The sequence below is a fragment of the Aethalodelphis obliquidens genome, unplaced genomic scaffold (assembly GCF_003676395.1).
Source record: "Aethalodelphis obliquidens isolate GAN/ISIS:26980383/991018 unplaced genomic scaffold, ASM367639v1 scaffold8, whole genome shotgun sequence".
NCBI classification, from domain to species: domain Eukaryota; kingdom Metazoa; phylum Chordata; class Mammalia; order Artiodactyla; family Delphinidae; genus Aethalodelphis; species Aethalodelphis obliquidens.
Genome location: NW_020837952.1, coordinates 47,893,002 through 47,915,031, shown reverse-complemented (window position 1 = coordinate 47,915,031; position 22,030 = coordinate 47,893,002). Strand labels below are relative to the sequence as shown.

General features: G+C 38.8%; 1 protein-coding gene across 2 annotated transcripts; it reads right to left on the bottom strand.

Annotated features, from left to right (window-relative positions):
• Window positions 1-1,975: 1,975 nt before the first annotated feature.
• Window positions 1,976-10,749, bottom strand: NOPCHAP1 (NOP protein chaperone 1). 2 transcript variants are annotated; one of them, XM_027107416.1, is made up of 5 exons: window positions 10,588-10,749; window positions 8,875-8,961; window positions 6,673-6,809; window positions 4,571-4,820; window positions 1,976-3,191 (listed from the first exon to the last, which is right to left on the bottom strand). In XM_027107416.1, exons 1-4 carry the CDS (start codon window positions 10,700-10,702, stop codon window positions 4,587-4,589), a joined length of 573 nt encoding a protein of 190 aa, XP_026963217.1. In that variant the 5' UTR covers window positions 10,703-10,749; the 3' UTR covers window positions 1,976-3,191; window positions 4,571-4,586. The 2 variants fall into 2 exon arrangements, with proteins under 2 accessions (XP_026963217.1, XP_026963216.1); XM_027107415.1 differs by lacking the exon at window positions 1,976-3,191 and having other exon boundaries at window positions 4,221-4,820.
• Between the last annotated feature and the right edge of the window lie 11,281 nt (window positions 10,750-22,030).

Below are 22,030 nucleotides of genomic sequence, written 5' to 3'. Positions count from 1 at the left end.
CAAATGGAAGACTCAACCTCTTCACTTGTCTTTCCTACCACAGTAGTGGACTCAGGCACAGGAATACGAGCTACTCTGCAAGGCAGTTTGTTTTATAAGTACCATATTTGATGCACAGTTAAAGTATTAGGAGAATAGATAGAGGAGATTCATTAAGAATATTTTTGCTTCAAAGACCATTACACCTAATTTTCTGATTTATGACTGTCAAAGAGCCATAGAAAGATAATACACAAGGTTGAAGAGAACATTTCATCAGCCTTAGCAGGAACAGAATTGTTCTCCAAATGGCGGCCATCACCTCACACCAAAGCATCAGGCAGAGAACCCACAGGGTCAGACCAACCAAAGCACAATGGTGATTTAATTTCCAAGAGACTGTAGAGCACACTGCTTACAAACAAAACAGCTTTTTAATTAAGGTATAACATACATAAAGTGCACCGATGTTAAATGTATAACTCGAGAAATTTTTGTGTGTGAGTGGCAGTAACTCTTAAACATAAAACACTCAGAATAGTGGCTGACACATAAAAAGGGCTCAGTTAAGTACTAGCTGTTGTTTGATCTGCCACTTTGAGAGGTAAAAAATACAACATTGGTTTCATTTGCATTTCTTTGAGAAATGGGACCGAACATTTTTTTCCTGTGAATTACCTGTTCAAGTCCTAAGGCCTTTTCACTATTGAGATACTAGTCTTTTTTTTTTTTACTAATTTGAAAGAGCCCATTATATAACACTCACTCTTGCCTTACAATGAAATTATTTTTCCCAATTTGTCCCTTGACTTTTAAATTTCTTTGCCACCCACTAGTTTTAAATATTTATGAATTTTATGCTTTCTTTTTTTTTTTTTTAATAACTCTACATTTTTTTTTTATTTTTTTTGGCTGCATTGGGTCTTCATTGCTGTGCACGGGCTTTCTCTAGTTAAGCTGAGTGGAGGGCTACTCTTCGTAGCAGTGCACAGGCTTCTCATTGCAGTGGCTTCTCTTGTTGTGGAGCACGGACTCTAAGCATATAGGTTTTAGTAGCTGCAGCGCGTGGGCTCAGTAGTTGTGGCTCACAGGCTTAGCTGCTCTGCAACATGTGGTAACTTCCTGGACCAGGGATTGAACCTGTGTCCCCTGCATTGGCAGACGGATTCTTAACCACTGTGCCACTAGGGAAGTCCCTACATTTTTTGGTTTGAGGGCCTGCACCATTTTACATTCCCACCAGCAATTCACAAGGATTCCAATTTCTCCACATCCTAGTCAACAGTTGCTATTTTCTGTTTTGTTTATTTTTATAATAGCCATCCCAATGGATGTGGTAGTATCTCATTGTGGTTTTTATTTGCATTTCTCTAATGTCAATGATATAAAAGCACATCTTTTCATGTGCTTATTGGACATTTGTATTTCTTCTCTGGAGAAATGTCTATTCAAGTCCTTTGCCCATTTTTAAACTGGGTTTTTTGATGAGTTGTGGGAGTTCTTTATATATTCTGGATGTTAACCCCTTATCAGAGATATGATTTACATGATATAAACATTCTTAAATGATACACTAATTTAAAAGGGGGTGGCGGGGTGGGATGAACTGGGAGATTGGGATTGACATATATACACTAATATGTATAAAATGGATAACTAATAAGAACCTGCCGTACAAAAAATAAACAAATAAAATAAAATTCAACAACAACCAAAAAAGGGCTAGAGGGGACTTACTTCCCTGGCGCTCCAGTGGTTAAGACTCTGCACTCCCAATGCAGGGGGCCTGGGTTCAATCCCTGGTTGGGGAACTAAGATCCCGCATGCCGCACAGTATAGCCATGTTCCAGACAAAGTCACCAGCCTTGTGGAAATTCCATTCTAGTTCATATTTCAGAGCCCCCAAAACTCCAGGCTTTAGTTTAGTGGTATCATTCACTGGGAGGATGAAAACAGGGGATGATCTCTTTTTTTTTTTTTTTTTTTTTTTTTTTTTGGGGATGATCTGAAGAGGAAGAAATTGAGTTCCATTCACAGTCTAGTTCAGATGGCAGCCGAATGAATACTCAGTAATGGAAGACTTTAGGGAAACAGTTTCAAAAGCCAAATTGCAGAGGGCTGAAAAGTTAGGAGTTTAAGCAGATGGTATAGACTACTCTAAAGCAGCTTTGGGACAAATGACGGAAACAGATGGGATGGTTGGGGTGTGACAGAATGAGAGGTCTTGGTAGGTCAAGTGAAGTAATATGTTGCCATGAGAGTGTGGTGGAAGTATTCCTGGGATCCGGTGGGTAAAGTGAAGTCGAGAGGACCTAAGACCTAGACCAGTGATTCTCAAACTTGACTCTATGCTCTTTTCCTTTGTAATTTCAAGCTTTGATGTTCTGCTTTAAAAAAAAAAAAAAAAACTTTGCCCAACTATGTTATTAAATATTCACCTATATTTTAGTATGAAACTTATAATTTCTTTATATTTAAACCTTTAAGACATACATAATTTATCTTAGTATCCAACTCTGTTTAAAAACAGCCATCCCTGACTCTGTATATTAAATAATTCAACCATTTTACACTTACTTCAAACGACATCCCTATCACATATTAAATTTTTGTTTTTCCTTTTCCTCCTATGTCATAAGAATGTCCAGAGGAACTGAATTTAGTTGACTTCTTTAACTGTATAGAATACCTAGTTGTATTATAGGAGAAGGTCATGGCAGGAGAGAAATATAATTCTACACACTAGTATATATTTCTAGACTGACTAGTCTCTTTCACTGACCATCAGACTATTTCTACTAGGCTTTGTATTTCCGGTGAAGGTACACTTTCATATCCACATGGATACCATGGCTTAAAATGCCCTGTACATCCTCAATATACCTGTAAATTCATTTATCTACATCATTCGGTGCCTACCGTGTACCATGCACCAAGCTAAGGAGTGAACCAGACAAATGCAACTCTTCCCACAATGTGGCATAAATATTATCTAGTAGAAGACAATCCTTAAATATTCACACCAATAATTCATCACACCTGTGTTTGGTGCTACAAAGTACAGCATAATACCCTTTGCAGCTGAGAAGTCTCCTTTCCAGATCTGTTCACTTCTGCATACTTTGAGTGCACAGCCAATTTCCAATTCCCAATGAAAAATACCAGAAGGAACTTGGAGAATTATCTTCAGAGTATTTACAAGATGTCGTAGGCTAATGAGAGGAGCAGGAGAAAACAGTTAAAACAAACCCCTATAATATTAGGCAACAAAGTCCCATCAGCTCAATGCGCTTGGAGACAGTCCTTTAAATTCTCAGGTCTATATCCTGAGCAAAGCCAGTCCCATGGCAGATGAGATCCCAAACAAGTTAAATAAGATCAAGAATGTGGCAGAAAGGCAACTCCAATGCAGGATCATTTTGTCTTTTGAAAGAGAAAACCTGTTACTACCTTTTTATGTACTGTGCCCTATTTTCCTGGGGTGTCCCTATTCTCTACAATTAATAGGTTTCAAAACTGTGGGCAACTGGGAGGAATAATTTTAATAGCTGAAACAAACAAAAAAATTCCTTTATGAGAAAAAGAAAAAACAAAACCAAAAAAACCACAAATTTTTCCAACCGGCAAATTCTACATGCATTGAGAGGCTACAGAGTCACTGACAGTGATTAAACCACAGAGCACCAGTTTTCCAGCACAAACTGGAAAGGATTTTTTTTAAATTAAAGTAGATATGTCTGAGGGCATCTAAATATAAGTAATTCTTTTCTTTGTAAAAAATTTCTCCCTCGGGGTGGGATAGGGAGCGTGGAAGGGAGACGCGAGAGGGAGGGGATATGGGTATATATGTATACATATAGCTGATTCACTTTGTTATAGAGCAGAAACTAATACAACATTGTGAAGAAACTATACTCCAATAAAGATGTTAAAAAGTTCCCCCTCACTGGACCCATTTTGATGGTAACAAATAAATGTGACTTTATAATAACCTAAAAAAAAACCCAACCTAGGTTGTTTTATCCAAGAGGCCAATTTTTTTTTTTTTTTTTTTGCAGTACACGGGCCTCTCACTGTTGTGGCCTCTCCCGTTGCGGAGCACAGGCTCCGGACGCGCAGGCTCAGCGGCCATGGCTCACGGGCCCAGCTGCTCCGCACATGTGGGATCTTCCCAGACCAGGGCATGAACCTGTGTCCTCTGCCTCACCAGGCGGACTCTCAACCACTGTGCCACCAGGGAAGCCCCAAGAGGCCAATTTAAAACAAAAACAAATGGGTAACTTGTATTTTTACTTTAAAATAAGTTTGAGATTTCTGAAGTCTATGCTGATGAAAGAAGATGCCAACAAATTCACTCATCACCATACATAAAGTTAAGCTTTCTAAACTAAATCTCTTTAGCATGAGATCAAAAACAGTCTGCTCTTAGAAGATGCCCAAATGCTATCTCTTCCAACTCTTTAAAAGCCAGCTTCTGTTTCTCCAAGAAGCAAAATACATTCAATATTGCAAAAAAGCACCACAGGTATCTGAAATGCAAAATAACCGGCAAGCCACATTCTTTTTCACAGAATTAGCAGGCATCTATCACCTGTTTCTCAGATTGTTTATTTCCCTGCTTCTTTTTTTTCACTGGCAGGATGGTCCAGAACCTCTATTTTGCCTTTTCCATCTTCTGAATGAGGAAGCTTAATGGTATCGATGGTAACTTCACCTTCAGAAGAGGTGCTATCATCTTCATCCTCAAATTCTGAACTGTCCTCTGAACAGTCTTGTGAATTCTCTTCTGAACTGTCCTCTTCTTTTGAATCAGACTGATTCATCTCAAACAAGGCCACATCCTGCAAAACACCACCATGTGGGAAATTTATTTCAGGGCAGTTCCCTAAAAAGTTACAGTAACAACTTTGGGAAGGGACCAACCTTTGGCCCAAGAGGCACGCAGGACAGAAAACATTCTTCTTTTTGGCTGTGCCACGTGGCTTGCAAGATCTTAGTTCCTTGACCAGGGCTCAAACCCAGGCCCTCAGCATTGAAAGCATGGGGCCCCAACCCCTGGACCGCCAGGGAATTCCCCCGGACAAGAAAAGTTCTTAATACAATATGGCACTATTATTCTTTCAGTTGCCAGAGTCCACCATAATGATTTATATTTACTGCAAGTCTAAAAAGTCCCCCACAACCGAATTCTATATATCCTGATTATATTCAACACAATTCACTCAACAAATATTAACAAGTATCAACATGAACCAGGTACCACACTAGTGGCTCAACAACAAAATCCTGGCCTTTGTGGAACTTATGTTTTTGAGGAGGAGTTGGCAAATCACGGCCTGCAGGGCAGACCCAGCCCACTGCCTGTTTTCGTGCAGCTCTGAGCTAAGAATGGTTTTTACACTTTTCAGTGGTAGAAAAAGCTAATCAAAAGAGTAGTATTTCATGAAACATGAAAATTATATGAAATTCAAATTTCAGTGTCCATAAATAAAGCTTATAAAACTTGCCTATTCATTACATATCACCTGCAGCTGCTTAGACAGCGAAATGGCAGAAATGAGTAGTCACAACGGACACAGTAGGGCCCACAAAGCCTAATGTATTCACTATCTGGCCCCCAACAGAAAATGTTTGCTGACTTCTGTTCTAGTTGGGAAAGAAAGACAATAAACAATTACACAGAAAGCATAGTGTAGGGCAGTGAAAATTTAAAAAAATAAAAGCTAATAATAGAGCCACCGAGAAGGCCTCTCAAGGTGACAAGTGATGAGAGATGGAAGGAGTCAAGATGCAGGAATCTGGGGAGGGGCATTCTGCAAGGAGGGAAAAGGCCCGGAGCAAGGAGATGGAGACTGCAGTGCAGTCACTGAGGGTCCTTGGTGGGAGACAAGGTCAACAGAGAGCTGGAGGCAGGATCACACAGGCCCACGGAGGACTCTGAATTAATCAGAAACGTGACGGCAAGCCCCCTGGTTCCCAAACTGCAGGCCACACACACTGGGTGAAGAACAGACTCTGGGAAGAAAGGGTGGAAGCAGGAAGACTGGTTGGGAAATGACCGGGATAATCCAGAGGGGAGACCGTAATCACCTAGAGAAAGGGTGGTGGATGCCGTGTGGAAATGGCTGGATTTGGGATGTGTTCTGGAGGTAGAGCTGCCAGATCTGCTGATGAATCAGATATGATTCTCAACAATGGTGTCAGCGCTGTCCAGACACGAGTGTCATACAGGGAATTCCAGTGTAGAAATAAGATATGAGCCTGAATTGAGAGACAGTTTTCACGTGTGGCTTATGTGATCAGTTATTCTGTTATACACATCATTTACTTTTGCATTCTCAATGAATCAGACTATGATTACCTCTTTTGGGCCTTAGATGGGAAAATAAGAAAAAAATCCAGTTAGAACACTTAGTAAATAAATGCTTCAAGATAACAAATGTACTATTTGACTTGAAAAAGGCCTTCCTATGATGCTGAATTACTAAATTCCTAAACTTCACCCAGGGAAGCTTACTGACCTATGAGATCCTTAATCATCAAATGACCGAGTATCTATGCAGTACTGGAAACATGAGCTGACTTTGAAAGAAGGAAAAAAACACGCAGAATTAAAATTTTAAAGTTCTCTTTTTCAGGTGACGAGGCATACTGGTAATTTTACATTACGAAATGAAAACAAAGCATAGTTACCATTTGTATAACTTTTCCGACAGTCTCGTCAATATTTTCAATATTGAAATGACCAGGTGGTGCAGCTGCCATTTCTTTCCTTAGCTTTTCGTTTGCCTGAGCCATCTGTGGGAGAAAGCTCTGTACTTGGTCCAATACTAAGGAGGGAAAATATAGTTTATCAATATTTATGTTAGTATTTGGCCAAACTTCAAATTTTTAAATCCAGAATTTCCTGTAAAAACACTTCTAAATTTGACAGGAATAACAATAATTATAATAAAATCTTTCAAGTTCCTTCCATTTTACAAACTCCCATCCTCTCCTGAATTCTTAAAACGGTAGGACTACACGATTCTGCAATTATTTCTCAATGTTTTGTGTTTCTCATATATGCCCAGGACTGGAAATTCCTAGAAGGCTGGCATTCCACAAACAGTAACTGAATAAGTCGGCAGCAGGACTTAATAGTTGAATGCACGAGGCCCCGAGGCTTTGGGGTCACACCGACGATGATAACAGGACCCCAGTACCACCTCTTACTATCTGGGTTATCTTGGGCATGTTAATGAAGCAATGGCTGTTTTCACCTGCCCAACATCTGTTCCCCTTTCTTCTGATAATGTAACGATGACTTGCCTTTTAAGCTCTGTCACACTTAGTCAGTCTTGTCCCTACCCCATTCATGCCGACGTGTTCCACAACCTTGGCCACTATGATTTGGTTTAACGACACTGTGATCTGTCAGGCCAATCAGAGATCACCCTGGGACTCTGGTTGGAACTGTTGAGAGAAATATCCCTTCTTTCCAAGTAAATGACTAAGTGAGCTGCTGAATGTAAGCCTGGAGCTGCTGATAAACTGGCCCACCTGCCACCCGTCCTGGACGAGCTTGTTCTAGATGAAGTCAACACCTAGGAAAGCAGAACTAAGAGATACAAAGCAGAAGATCCTGGATGATGCCAAGCACCTGGATGCAGATGTACCTGAAATCACTGGGGTATTTTTCCCCAACAAAATGAGCCAACATCGTTTGGCTGAAGGCAATGTGAACTGGGTTTCAGTCATTTACAACCACAGAAGTCTAACTAATACGTTTAGTTTAATCAGTCAAAACCTGTTTACTCACCTGTAAAACAGGGATGATAACTGAAAGGCACTATGGTAAGCACAGGGGAGTCAATAAACAAGGAATTTCTAATTTCTTTAGCTCTAAAAAGAGGCCCGGCACATAACTATGCAGATCATGGGCCCTCAGAACTCCTTAAGTCACTGATACAACCACAGAACAGCTGACTGAAATGTCCAGAGTACGGAAGAAGAGAAGAAAGTCGAGGTGAAGGTCAAGAAATGGCCTTTAATTGTGAAACAGGACGGCTGGAAGGATTCCAGATGGCATACCCAACTTGGAAAAGAGTTTGGCAATTTTTTCTTTATTAAAGAATACTTTTCATATGACCCACAAATTCCACTCGGAGATATGTACCCCCCCAAAATAAAAACCTATGTCCACACAAAAGCTTGGATTTGAACGGGGAGCCGCCATGCAGCCATTTTAGCTCGTGTAGATTTAGTGCACACTATAGTTAAGTTCCCCTCTCGGAATACTCGTCATTTCTTAGTTTATAGACATGATAACTTCATGCATCATTTACATTGTTTTTACTACTCCTTGTCTTTCTTTTTTTTTTTTAAACATTCAGAGTGAATTACACAGCACCTGAGTATTACATGAATGCTACCTGAACAAAGTCTGAGTGGTCTATGAGCGTGCAGTACAGCAATATGACACAGTAATTAATGAAGAGAACTAGCCCTGTTATGAGTAACATTTACTATTTAAGTAATTATGTCCAATTTAATGGGATCTGATAGTGTTTTCCCACACATGAATACTGAATTCGGGACTCAGTAACCTCTAGAAAAATTTCCCATGGAGAGTAACAATAATTGGTTTTGATTTCCAAAACTCCATCCCACAAGGATTTTTTCTGGGCAAGGTTACCCTCTTAAAGCAGGGGAATAATGTATTATCCCTGTGCACTGAATTCACAACATAATTCCCAAGTAAGACTTGCTCGGCTTCACCCTCTGTGGTTTGATATCTGACAACAAAGGCAGATACTGTCCCATCAAATAAGCGTTTAATTAGGCAGAATTTCACATCACAGAGGGTTCTTGAGAGAGAGAGAAAGGAAGAGAGAGAGAGGGAAGAGTACTTACGGGGACTCCTCTCTATTCGAACTGTTTGAAGAGTGGAATTCTTTCTGGAATTAGGCTTGGAGTTGATGAGCAACCTGTCCCATATACCTGCAAACACACACACTTCATTTACTATAGCATAAAGAAACAGGAGCCCATCAGCAAACTTTCCAAGACCACCCTCAAGCCCTCAGGTTTTGACCATTTGTTTCTCACTTCCCAACACATTTTTTAAAAAAAGAAGCACTCCAAGTTCCATTACAACATTTTAGTTCTGCACACAGATCTCCCCTTTCTTAAATCTGTCTCCTACATCTCTGCGTTACCCATGCCAGGTAATAAAAGAACACTGAACTGCACCTTTCTGGGTCAGAAACCCATCAATAACAAATGTGGGTCGGCAATGACAGAACACAAGAAGCGATACAAAGTACCATAAGAGTTAAGTGAAGCCAGAAATTGTTTACCAGCTGCATTATATTGGACAAATTACCTAAGCTTTCTGAGCATGAATTTCTTCATATATAAAACATGCCTGCCAGATTAGTCCCCCCTCAGTAAAGATGTCCAACCTAGACAAAACAGCTCTTTAAACCTCCCCACTCCCAACTCCATCTATTCAGCCTTACATTCACAACTCCTCAAATCAACCCAACTTCTCCAGCTCATCAGAGCTCAGAGAACAGGACTCGTCTTTCAAAACCCAAGGCTTTGCGCACCGTGTTTCCAACACCTCGAAAATCTCTTCACTCTGGTGTAAAAATCCCGTTCACCCTCAGAGCAGCAGCTCAACATTCCTTGCTTACTACCTTAGACCTGGCAATTGGACTAGTGCAAAGAGCACCGGCTCTGGAGCCACGCTGACTGGATTCAAATCTCAACTTTGCCACTTCCCAGCCACACCATCTCCAGCACGTTACTCATCTGTATGATACACCAGGTCTCAGTTTCCTCATCTATAAATGGCGATAACAAAGCCTTCTACACAGGGTGGTTGTGAGGCTTAAATTAGTGAATTAATTCCTGGGTCAAAGCAGGCACTAAGAAAGCTTCGGCTATTATTATGACAACTTCTCTGGATGCTCTGGATTCTCATAGAATGTTTTCTTCAAAATAGTATTTAAGGAGAATATGCCCAAGACTTTTAGGTGTATTCTTCTTAGAAAAAAAAAAAGAAAAACAAATTCTATAGATACTACTACTTCTATTTTCCCAATGTAAAAACTGAGGCGTTGGGAATGTAAACAACTCTCCTAAAGTTCCATAGCGAATAACTCGTGGGGCTGGGATTCGAATCCTTGCTTTTTAATTCTCTATTATGGTGTCTGAAATCCTGTGCGGATTTCCTGTACCCGTCTTCCTCTAGAGAGAGGCACTAAGGGTGGCTCTGTGGGCATCTGCCGAGGAAGGGTGGTTAATACTCATCCGCTCCCCTTACCAGTCAACTGCTGGGACCCAGAGCCGACCATAAGGCCGTCCCCTTAGGGAAGGTGTCTTGCTGTGGCGCACACCAGTGGGCACTCACCGCGGTGCAGGATACAGGAACCACGCCCAGGCCCGAGGCCGGGTGCGCGCCCCCAGCCGCCCGGTCCCACACCGAGTCCTGCGGCCACCCCGGGGGTCCCTCGGTGGGGCCGGGCCTGGGCAGGGAGACGACGACCGGTCCCCGGCTGCTCCGGCAGCGCCACCCCTGCCGCACGTGCGCGCCCCACGCCGCCGCCACCCGCCCGTCACCTCCGCGGCCGCCGCTGCCCGCCGTCAGCAGCTCCCTGGACACCGAGACCCCGGAGCCGTCCCGGGAAAACGAGGAACAGCTCGCGTCGGGCTGGGATTCGCCGTGGGCCTCCATGCTGCTCGCCCGTCTTCAGAGCAGCCCCTCCAGGTCCGGATGCCGGAAAAAGGCTGGGGAAGGGGGCGGGGCCAGGACTACAATTAGAGGAAAGTCGGAGGGGCGGGGCGAGGGCGGGGCGAGGGTGGCCTGCGGCGAGGGCGGCCCCTAGCGGAGTGAGTAGGCCATTCCTATCGTGGGAAAAGGAAGGAGGAGAGTTTGGGGACCCTGTGATTGGATGAAAGAGCTGGCAAGCCTGGCTTTTTAGCTAAACCTGAAGAGCGCACGGTAGGGCTGCCTTCCTTTTCTTTTTTTTTTGTTTTTAATTGTGGTTAAAAAAAAACCACATAACACAGAATGTACCATCTTAACTGTTTTTAGGGGTACGGTTCAGAAGTGTTAACTCTACATTCTTATGTAACAGACATGTAGAATTTTTTGCAAAACTGAAACTCTATATCCACTGAGCAACCTCCCCATTTCTCCCTGACAATCACCGTTTTTTATTTTATTTTATTATTATTTTTTTTGCGGTACGCGGGCCTCTCACTGTTGTGGCCTCTCCCCTCTCAACCACAGCGCCACCAGGGAAACCCTGACAATCACCATTTTAACTTCTGTTTCTATGAGTTTAACTATTTCAGATACTTCATATAAGTGGAATCATACAATATTTGTCTTTTTGCAACTGGCAGATTTCACTTAGTATAATGTTCTCAAAGTTTATCCACGCTGTGGCAAGTAATAGTATTCCCTTCTTTTTGAAAGCTGAATAGGGGCTTCCCTGGTGGCGCAGTGGTTGAGAGTCCGCCTGCCGATGGAGGGGACACGGGTTCGTGTCTCGGTCCGAGAAGATCCCGCATGCTGCGGAGCGGCTGGGCCCATGAGCCATGGCCGCGGAGCCTGCGCGTCCGGAGCCTGTGCTCCGCAGCGGGAGAGGCCACAACAGTAAGAGACCCGCATACCGCAAAAAATGATAATAATAATAAAATAAAGGCTGAATAATAATCCATTCCATGCACATACCACATTTCCTTTACCCATTCGTCCCTTGATAGCTGGGTTGCTTCCTCCCGGATATTGTGAATAATGCTGCAATGAACATAGGTATGCAAATATATCTTTGAGGTACTGCTTTCAATTCTTTTGGATTTATACCCAGAAGTGTGATTACTGACTATATGGTAATTCTATTTTTAACTTTTTAAGAACTTTTGTACTGGTTTCCATAATGACTGCACTATCTTATTCCCACCAGTAGGGCATAAGCGTTCCAATTTCTCCACATCCTCACTAATGCTTATTTTCTTTTTCTTTCTTTCTTTTTTTTTTTTACAGTGGCCATCCTAGTCAGTGCGAGGTGATAACTCATTGTAGTTTTGATTTGCATTTCTCTAATGATGAGTGATGTTGAGCATCTTTTCATGTGTTCACTGATCATTTGTATATCTCCTTTGGAGAAATGTGTATTCACATCCATTGCCCATTTTAACTCAGATTGTATGAGTTATTTACATATTCTTATCAGATATATGATAATGTTTTGGAGAGATAGACCATTATGAACGTACAAGGACTCAGGAAATATTGTTCCCATACCCCTTTTAAAGAATTTACTAGAGAATACGATTCAGAAAATAATTGGAGAAATTCAACTTAAGTTTTGGTGGTGAGCATTTTACAGTAGAATTGGAGAGAAACAGTGAGAATAAGGTTGAAAGAATAGTATTTAATTTATATAGGTTTTGATAATATGGATATAACACCAATATGAAAAATGGGGAGGAAGCAGAGACTATATATGAAGAGAAAAGCTGACTTCTTTTTAAAAACTGGGACTAAAAGGGTAATACTTTAAGTTAGATGCTGGGGGTAAAGGAGAGAAGAGAAAGAGGAGATGACTTGCAAATTACAATATTGTTAATAGTGGGAAGACAATATAAAAAAGGGGGCGTACTGAATGGTATTGAGTAAAGATATTAGAACAAAATGAAAATATTTCTAAATACCCAAATTAATGAGATAGAAAGAGAGAGAGAAAGAAATAAAACAGACTTCATAGGAAAGACTTTATATGATTATGACAAAACTGAAGCAAAGCATATCAATTGTATCAATACATGCAATAGGGCTTAATTGACCTATAAAAAGAAAAGAATTTTCAGATTGGATAAAAAGTCAATATCCAACTCTATGCTGGATAGAAGAGACTTACCTAAAATATAAGATTAAAATGGTAAAAATAAAAGGATGGTGTTTTTAAAAATTTAAGTGTACTTGGTATATCTATAACCATTCTAAATAAAACCTAAATTTAAAAAAGGGTGGGGGGGGATCAAAGCCACAATGAGATATCACCTCACACCTGATAGAATGGCTATTATGAAAAAGACAAGAAACAGCAAGTGTTGGAGAGGATGTGGAAAAAAGGGAACACTTGAACACTGTTTATGGAAATATAAATCGGTGCAGCCACTGTGGAAAACAGTATGGAGGTTCCTTAGAAAATTAAAAATAGAACTATCATATAATCCACCAAGTTCACTTCTGAGTGTTTATCTGAAGGAAATGAAATCACTATCTCAAAAACATATCAGCACCTCCATATTTTGCAGCATTATTTCCAATAGCCAAGACATGGGAACAACCTAAGTGTCTATCAACAGGTGAATGGATAAAGAAAATGTGATACTTATATAAATTCAGCAATATAAAGAAGGAAATCTTCCCATTTGTAACAACGTGCATGGACCTCAAGGTTATTATGCTAAGCAAAATAAGTCAGACAGAGAAAGACAAATACTGTGTGTTCTCACTTATATGTGGAATCTAAAAAAAAAAACCAATAGAACACATAGGTACAGACTGGTGGTTGCCAGAGGATAGGCGTGGCAGTGGGTGAAATGGGTGAACTTCTAGTAAGATAAATAATTCCTGGAGATGCAATGTACAGCATGGTGACTATAGTTAACTATACTGTCTTGTATATTTGAAAGTTGCTGAGAGAAAAGATCTTAAAAGTTCTCATCACAAGAAAAATAATTTTAGGTGTGTGAGGTGATGGATGTTAACTTATTCTGGTAATCATTTTGCAGTACATACATATATCAAATCATTATGTTCTACACCTACAACTAATGTTATATACCAATTATATCTCAATTTAAAAAAAAGTAAACAGGGTCATGACTTTATTATTAGACAAGCAAGAATTCAGCCTTGTTCCCCCTAAAGGAAACAAAAAGACACTTTATAATGCTAAATACTGCAATTTGCAAAGAGGAAACTATCATTAATATCCATGTGCCCAATAAAACAGCAACGAGTATTATAAAGCAAACTGAAAAGGAATGCAAAGATAAATAAGCAGAAACTCTAATAATTGGAAATTTTAACACGCTTTCATAACAGAATAGACCTAACTGGACAAAAAAATGTGTGTGGATACAGAAGACCTAAACAAAATTGTAAACAAAGTAGATCTAATAAATGTAAACGCTGAATCCTGATAATAGAGATTAAACTTTCTTCTAAATCACATGGAAAATTCACCAAATTGACATATTATAGTCCACAAAGAAAATTTCAATACATTCCAAAAATGTAAATGATATAAGGGGCCTTCTGTGATCGCAATTCTATATAACTGGCAAATAATGACATTAAAAAAATCTCGTCCACCTAAAACTGTAAAAACACACTGCTAATCAATCCTTGCATCAAGAGGAAATAGTGAAATGAAACTGTGCCCCCCAAAAGCTAAGTACTGAAAAAGTCAAGCAAATGACAAACCACTAGCTAACCTAAACCAAGATAGGGAGTGGAGGAAGGCTTGAAGGTATAAACATATGAAATAAAAGGTAATGGAACAATAACCATAAAATCAGAGGAAATATATAAAAACTTATAAACACTACTTTGCACAACTCTATGCAAATAAAACTGAAAACCTGTATGAAACCATTTGAAATGGTTAATGTTCCATAAATATATAATTTACAAAATTTCCCCAGAATCAATAGCAAGTCTAAAGAGAGCAATTTCTACAGACATTACAGAGAAGGTTTTCAGAGCTCCCACATAAAAACACCATGCCCAGTTGGTTTTACAAGGGGCTTTCTATCAAACTTTTAAAGATCAGATAAATCTAATGCTACTTAAACTATTTCAGAGTATGGGAAATAAAAGGAAATTTCCCAAGTTCTAAGAAATGAATATAGCATTGATACCCAAACTTCACAATGATTGTACAAAAAAGAAAATTAGGGACTTCCCTGGTGGTGCAGTGGTTAAGAATCCGCCTGCCAATGCAGGCGACATGGGTTCTAACCCTGGTCCGGGAAGATCCCACATGCCGTGGAGCAACTAAGCCTGTGCACCACAACTACTGAAGCCCGCGCACCTAGAGCCCGTGCTCCGCATCAGGAGAAGCCACTGCAATGAGAAGCCCACGCACCACAATGAAGAGTAGCCCCCGCTCACCGCAACTAGAGAAAGCCTGTGCACAGCAACGAAGACCCAATGCAGCCAAAAATAAATAAATAAAATAAATAAAGTTTAAAGAAAAGAAGAAGAAAATTATACACCTGGCTTAATTGGGTTTCCCTAGAAAGCCAATATAGAGACGAGGTTCAAGTGCTAGTAGCTTGGGAGTCAGAGGGGGAAGGAGAAACGAGGAAGGAAGGGAACCAATAATGTGTTACTATCAAGCAAATTGTGGCTAAGGGCAACTGGAACTTAATCCTGCTGGGGAATTCCCAGAGTTATCCTGGGTGAGCCTTGGTATTTATCCACCAGCTCATGTTAGTCATTGGTTGAGGGCTGCTCCAACGGGGTGCAAATTTCCCAGCATTTCTGGCCTGCTCCTTGCTCTCTAGTTAAGTGGGCTCCACTGGCCAGAGAAAACCTTCAGGCAAAGAGTTGTAAATGCTGGTCATTGAAAACTGGGCAGATGTGTACACAAATACTAAGTGCCAACGTGGTTTGGGTGAGGCACAGACAGCCTTTACTCAAGACCAGTCTTAATTATGAATATTGATGCAACAAATTAAATATTAGCAAACAGAATCCAAGAGCACATTAAAAAATAGACGCCATACAAGAGATGCTGATTCCAGGAGAAATTAGTATATTTATTAAAATAGTATAGTCATTAATATAATACATCAGTTTAACAGAATTAAGAAGAAAAATCACATAATCATCTCTATAGATGTTAAAAAGATATTTGACAAAATTCAACATTCAGTAAGATGAAAATTGATACCCATTATGCATGATAAAATGTGTATACCTCTGCCCCAAAATCAGCATTTAACTTAATGGGGAAATACAGGGCTTTCCTGCTGAAGTCTCCAGACAAAATACAAGGATGTTCAGAGTCTTCACTAGTACCTAAACACTGAATTGGCAATGTTAGCCAAAACAGTTACATAAGAGGAAACAGTGAGAAACAAGAATTCGAAAGCATGAAGTAAGACTATTTCTAGATGCAGATGTTATGATGGTATACCTGGGGGTGGGAGTAGGGGAAGCATCAGAAAAACTGCTACTAACAAGAGAATTTGGTAAAGTAGCAAGAAATAAAATAAACACACAAAAATGCCACCCAGTCTGAAAATATAGTGGAAGGGAAAACCCATTTATAAGAGGAATAAGATAAAATACCTCGTCATAAGCTTAACAAGAAATCTGCAAAAAATGTATGAAGAAAACCATAAAACATTCTGGAAATATAAAAAACAGATTTCAGTAAATGGAACGATATAACATAGATAATCCATGGTCTTGGATAGAAAGATTCAACGTCAAAACATGTCAATCTCCTAAAGTACACTATGAAATTTTCCCAATCCTAATATAAATACCAAAAGATATTTTTTTCTCTTTGAGAGATTATAAAGTTCATACAAAAAGACGAACAAACAGTAGCAGCAGGGAGACTCTGAAAAGGAAAAGCTATAGTGGGAAGGGGGAGCTACCCCTGGTAGATATTAAAAACATAAAGTCTGCATAATAATTAAAAACAGTATTGGTACACAAACAAAAGAGGGGACAAAAAAGAAAACTCAGAAGGAGATCCCAGAGCACTGGGAAATTTGGTGTAGATAAGGGGAGCATCTCAGATCAGTAGGGAGAAGATGGGCTTTTTACTAAGTGGCAGTGGAACAAAAGAATAGCCATTTGGAAAAAAAAGGGAAATGTGCATCCATTCCACACACTATGCAACCAAATAAATTCAAAATGTATTAAAGATTCAAATTTTAAAAATGAAACCTTCAAAGTACAGAGAGAAAGGGAGGGAGGGAGGGAGGGAGAAAACATTTTCTTTATAACTGGAATCAATGGGGAAATTTTTCTTAACTATCATTCAAAATATAGAAGCAGTAAGAGAAAAGATCCATGATCTGACTATATTAAAATTCAAAAATAAACTTTATATAACAAAAATCAGCATAAGCAATGTAAAAAGGCAAATGACAAACTTGAAAACAAGATTTCCAACTTATCTCACTGGAAAGGGTCAATACTCATAACATTAAAAGCTTCTAAAACCTGAGAAGAAAAAGACCAATAACTCCACGGAAAAACGGGTTGGAGAAATGAACCAACAATTCACAGAAATAGAAACACAAATAATGCTCAAGCATATTTAAAAGAAAAGGTGCTCAAACTCATATTAAACAAACAAACACACAAGAGAAAATGACACTGGAGAACCATTTCTCATCTATCAGAAAGGCAAGAATAAAAAATTACAACATACCTACTGGCAAAGTTGTGGGGATCCAGACATTGTCATACACTAATGTTGGGAATGCAAAATGGTCGAGTTGCTATGGGAAGGAATAGGCATTATCTAGTAAAATTACACATATGCATTTACCTTTATACCCAGAAATTCCTATCAATACTCTGGGAAAAAATTCAAGATAACGTACGCACTGTGGCACTATTTGCAATAGTAAAAATCAAAATAACCCAGATGTCTATCATTGGGGATCTAGTTGAATAAACACAAAATGGAATACTATGCAATGTAAAAGATGAGAAAAATATGTATATCCTGCTATGGAGTGATTTTCTGGATATATTGATAAGTGAATAAAAAGCAAATTGCAAGAGTGTTTATAATATGCAGCCTTTTGTGTAATAAAATGAGGGAAATACCTATATATGTTTATATACATGCACACATACATACATATGCACATATACTTATGTCTTCAAAAAGAAGCAATGGAGGATAAGCCAAAAAAGAATGAAATAGTTACCTAGAGGGGAAAGGAAGAAACAGGGAAGGTATTAGACTTCTCCGAATGTGCTGTTTTATAGTTTTGTCTTCAGAATCATGTAAATACTTTATACTTTAAAAAAAATTAAATACAAAAGGAAAGAAAACCCACCCAAAACTGAAAACAGACTGAAATAACTGAATTTAACTATATATCAAGTTTGTGGCCTAACAACACAGAAAAGAATTATTTTAGGCAACTTTAAACCTCAATATTTGGATGGTACATCCTTAGTAAGATGTATCTTAAGGACAATGACAATAGCTACACACCCTCAGAGAAATCTTAAATTGTATTCAATCATCTTAATTTTTCATACTACTATTGGTATGGTTATTTTGAAACTGCTATGTAAATATTTTAGACAGAGCAAATAAGTAATTATATTAACACCATTTGCAGCTTAGATGTTTTGTTCAAGAGAAAAGAAATAAAAGCAAAACCCTCCTGTAATCTTAAATTTGAATTGGCAATATCTGTATAAATTCATGGTTTCCTTTTCTCTTTCTGAAAAACTACTTATTCCCTAGCTTGGTCCACTGGAAGGTCTAGAAACAATAGCAACCCACCATACAAGTATCCCTGAGCCCAGATTGTGCATGTTAAATACCTTTCCCCACTAAAAGGAATAGAGCTTCTTAGATAAATGACTGATTTCAAGTCTGGGTCAGGAAATATAAACCTGGGACACCTGTGGAGCCAGAAAACAAGGAAGCTCTCAAAGACTATTGGGGTCATGTCAAAAGGAATCTGGAACTAACTCCAGAAATTCCCACTAGCCCAAACTGACAAAATCTGGATCTGCCAACCATTCTGACATCACTAAAAGTGTGACCAAACAGTTTGTGCCCTGCTGCCTTAATGCATTAGGAAGTGCACAGTACCAACTAATATGTTTTGTAAAATAATGACAACTTTTCTAAATCAAGCACCTGGTTCTAACTACCATTTTATAGGAAATATAAGGAAGAGAGGGATAAGTGAAACTACTCAAGGAAGCAATCAGCCTAATCTAGAATATGGGAAATTCTACAGGTTAAATTTCTGTTTTCTTCAAAGGGAAAATCATACAAAAAGAAGATGAGCTGTTTTAAATTTTAAGATACTTAAAAGGCATATAAATATAAGAAACTTGTTGGTTGACCTGCATATAGGTTATAGTTATTATCATGGGCAAAAGCTCTAATCATGAGAGAAGGGAAGCAGCCCCCGATTGCTGATTGGGTGTTACCTTAAAACTTTTCCAAGAAATTGGAATTAAGATTTGCTATCCAAAAGTTAAAATGTAAAACTAAACAACTTGGGTTGTGGGCCCGCCATTGAATTAGCTGAAACAATTAGGATGAGCCTAATTGGTTTAGGCAAATCAGGGCCTACGCCTCCAGCTGGGGGTAGGCGTGTCAATATCACCCAGAAGGCAGAGCTGCTGTTATACGGAGAGGGTGCAAAGGAAATTAGGGAGGCATGCACATGTTTACTGCAGCCAATAATATTTGGGATTTATTATTTTGAGAGTCTTTTCCTAAGAGGTAAATTTTACTCATTTTTTATCTTCAGCAGACTCACCAAACTGATTATTTATGTTGGTAACTTTTCAAGTTGCTATTACCTGACTATCAGGCCCATAGGAACAATTATCTACTTAATTTAATTATCCAGTTTTGCAAATCAAAACTATTTTATCTCTAGAGACATGGATATTTTAATGCTGAAAATTACGGTGTAATTACATTGCAAATAATTTATTTTGGTTAGCGTCGTAATTCATCCATTTAATGCTACGGATAAAATCAAACATTTGTGTCAAAGAAATGCTTTATTTTCTAGCAACATAACATGTTCACGCAGGGGGGAGGGAGTAGGGAGGCATGGGGAACAGGATTTTAGTTCTAGTTCGGAAGAGTAGCCGCCTTAAATGAACTGGCTTAAACCTTGATTCTCTGCCTCATCTGCTGGAATTTAGAAAAAAATATTTTAAGGGTTGAATTTTGTATACAGTGCAAGGTGTCGTTTCTTTGTCAAAGTTCCATCCATAGTATGGAACAAATGAGATCTGTGTTAAATTCTGCTAAATATTAATGAACCAGAACTAACACCCATGAGTTAAATCCTGAGAGAGGACTGGAAGGAAACACTTTTTTTTTAAACATTGGTAAATTGTGTACAGTTTGTACTGTTCCCTTTTTCTCATCCTACACTACCTCTTCCATCTATCTTATGTTAAGAGCACTTTGCAGGTTTAGACATTCTGATTATAAACTATGACAGGGCCCCCAAGTTGCCATCCAGGACAGAGAGATCTCTATTATTTAAAAACGAATACTTTCATTTTCACAGAAGCTGTCTTCCTTTGAAGCTGCCCAAACAGACCACCTACACACTGGCTAGAAGTTCCTGATTTTTTTTTAGCCAAGAATACAGAAGGTATCAAAAGAGAGGTGGCTACAGAGAGCAGAAGCAGAACCAGCACGTTTTTGTATGGCTTTTACCTCTGCACTGGTGGGATGTTACCAAAATAACCCTTTATGTCCCTGTTCCCCCATCTCAATTTTTCATCACTTTTTGGGGGATAACATTTCTGATTTATAGACAAGTTGCAACAGTATTATAACCCCTGTAAACCGTTTACCCAGATTCAAAAATGGATATATTTTGCCCCATTTGTTTTTTGCTTTGTCATATTTTTCTCTTTCTCTCCCCACACCATACAACACAATCCTTTTTTTTTAATAATTCAAGAGCAAATTGTAGACTTCCTACTCTGTTTAACCTATAAATACATCAGTATATAAATCCTAAGGATATTTTCTTACATAACCAGAGTACAATGAACAAATCAGACAGTTTAACATGAATATAGTACCACTATGTAACCCATTGTTTGTATTCAAACTTTAATTTTCTCAATACTGTCCTTTATAACTTTTTTTTTGCCAGTCGAGGATCCAACACAAGATCATGCACTGCATTCAGTCCTCTCTATCAATCTGTGACAGTTTCTCAGTCATTTTTTCTTTTATGACTTTGACATTTTTGAAGAGGATAGACCATAGATTTCATAGACTGTCCCTCAATTTGGGTCTCTCTCCTGTTTCTTTGCAATTAGACTCAAATTATATATTTTTCACAAATAAACCACAGAGGTGATACCAGGTCCTTCTCAGTCCATTATATCAGGCAGCACATGATGTAGTTTTGTCTCATTACTGGTGATGTTAACTTTGATCACTTGGTTAAGGTGTTTGTGAAATTTCTGCACTGTCAAATTACTAGTTATTTATTTTCAATTAACAAGTATTTGTGGGGAGATATGTAAATATATTGTCTCATTAAACTTTCACTTCTTAATTTTTACATCTATTGATGATTTTCTATGTATTAGTTGGTATTCTATTGTGAGAAAGAGCTTTCTCTTCTCCTATTTACTTATTTATTCACTTATGTATACCTGTGTGACTCATGGATTTTTATTCTATTTAATGGGCTTTCATCCATTACTATTATAATTTATTTTAATACTAAAATTGTCCCAGCAGGAGCCCTTTCAATTTGCAAATCTCTCCTTTTTATGTATCCCCATCGTTCTTTGAGCACTTCCTTAATTTCTGGTACAAGTTATTGCAGATTCATTTTGTACTTTCCCTGTCCCAGCCCTGGAATTAACCTTTTCTCCAAGGAGCACTGGCTCCTTTTAATGTTGAGAATGATATTTAGAAAGTAAGATCTGAATGTGTTAGTTAGTTAGGTGTGTTAATTGCTAATTATGTGTCCTAGCTTTTAGGCCTTCCCATTGTAGAGGGCAAGGAAACACACACATACACTCTCTTATCCACAATATATCTATATTTACTTCTCTATTTATCTATGTTTAAAAGCTTCAAGAATGAGAAGCTTGCAGCAACGTGCTGGAACCAGCATGAACCAGCTCAAGAAGGCTGATTACTAGCTATTTGTAATTTTGTGAGCTGGTTGTTGTCTGAAATCATCCATGAGAGGATTTATACCATTGCAATTGACAAATGCTGCAAATCAAGTTTGTTTTTATTTTACCCCC

Coding starts and splice junctions, on each gene's coding strand:
- NOPCHAP1 (XM_027107416.1), bottom strand. CDS start 10,702: ATGGAGGCCCACGGCGAATCCCAGCCCGACGCGAGCTGTTCCTCGTTT. Junction 8,962..10,587: donor GGGCAGCGGCGGCCGCGGAG/GTGACGGGCGGG, acceptor GTGTGTTTGCAG/GTATATGGGACAGGTTGCTC. Junction 6,810..8,874: donor TCGAATAGAGAGGAGTCCCC/GTAAGTACTCTT, acceptor TTCCCTCCTTAG/TATTGGACCAAGTACAGAGC.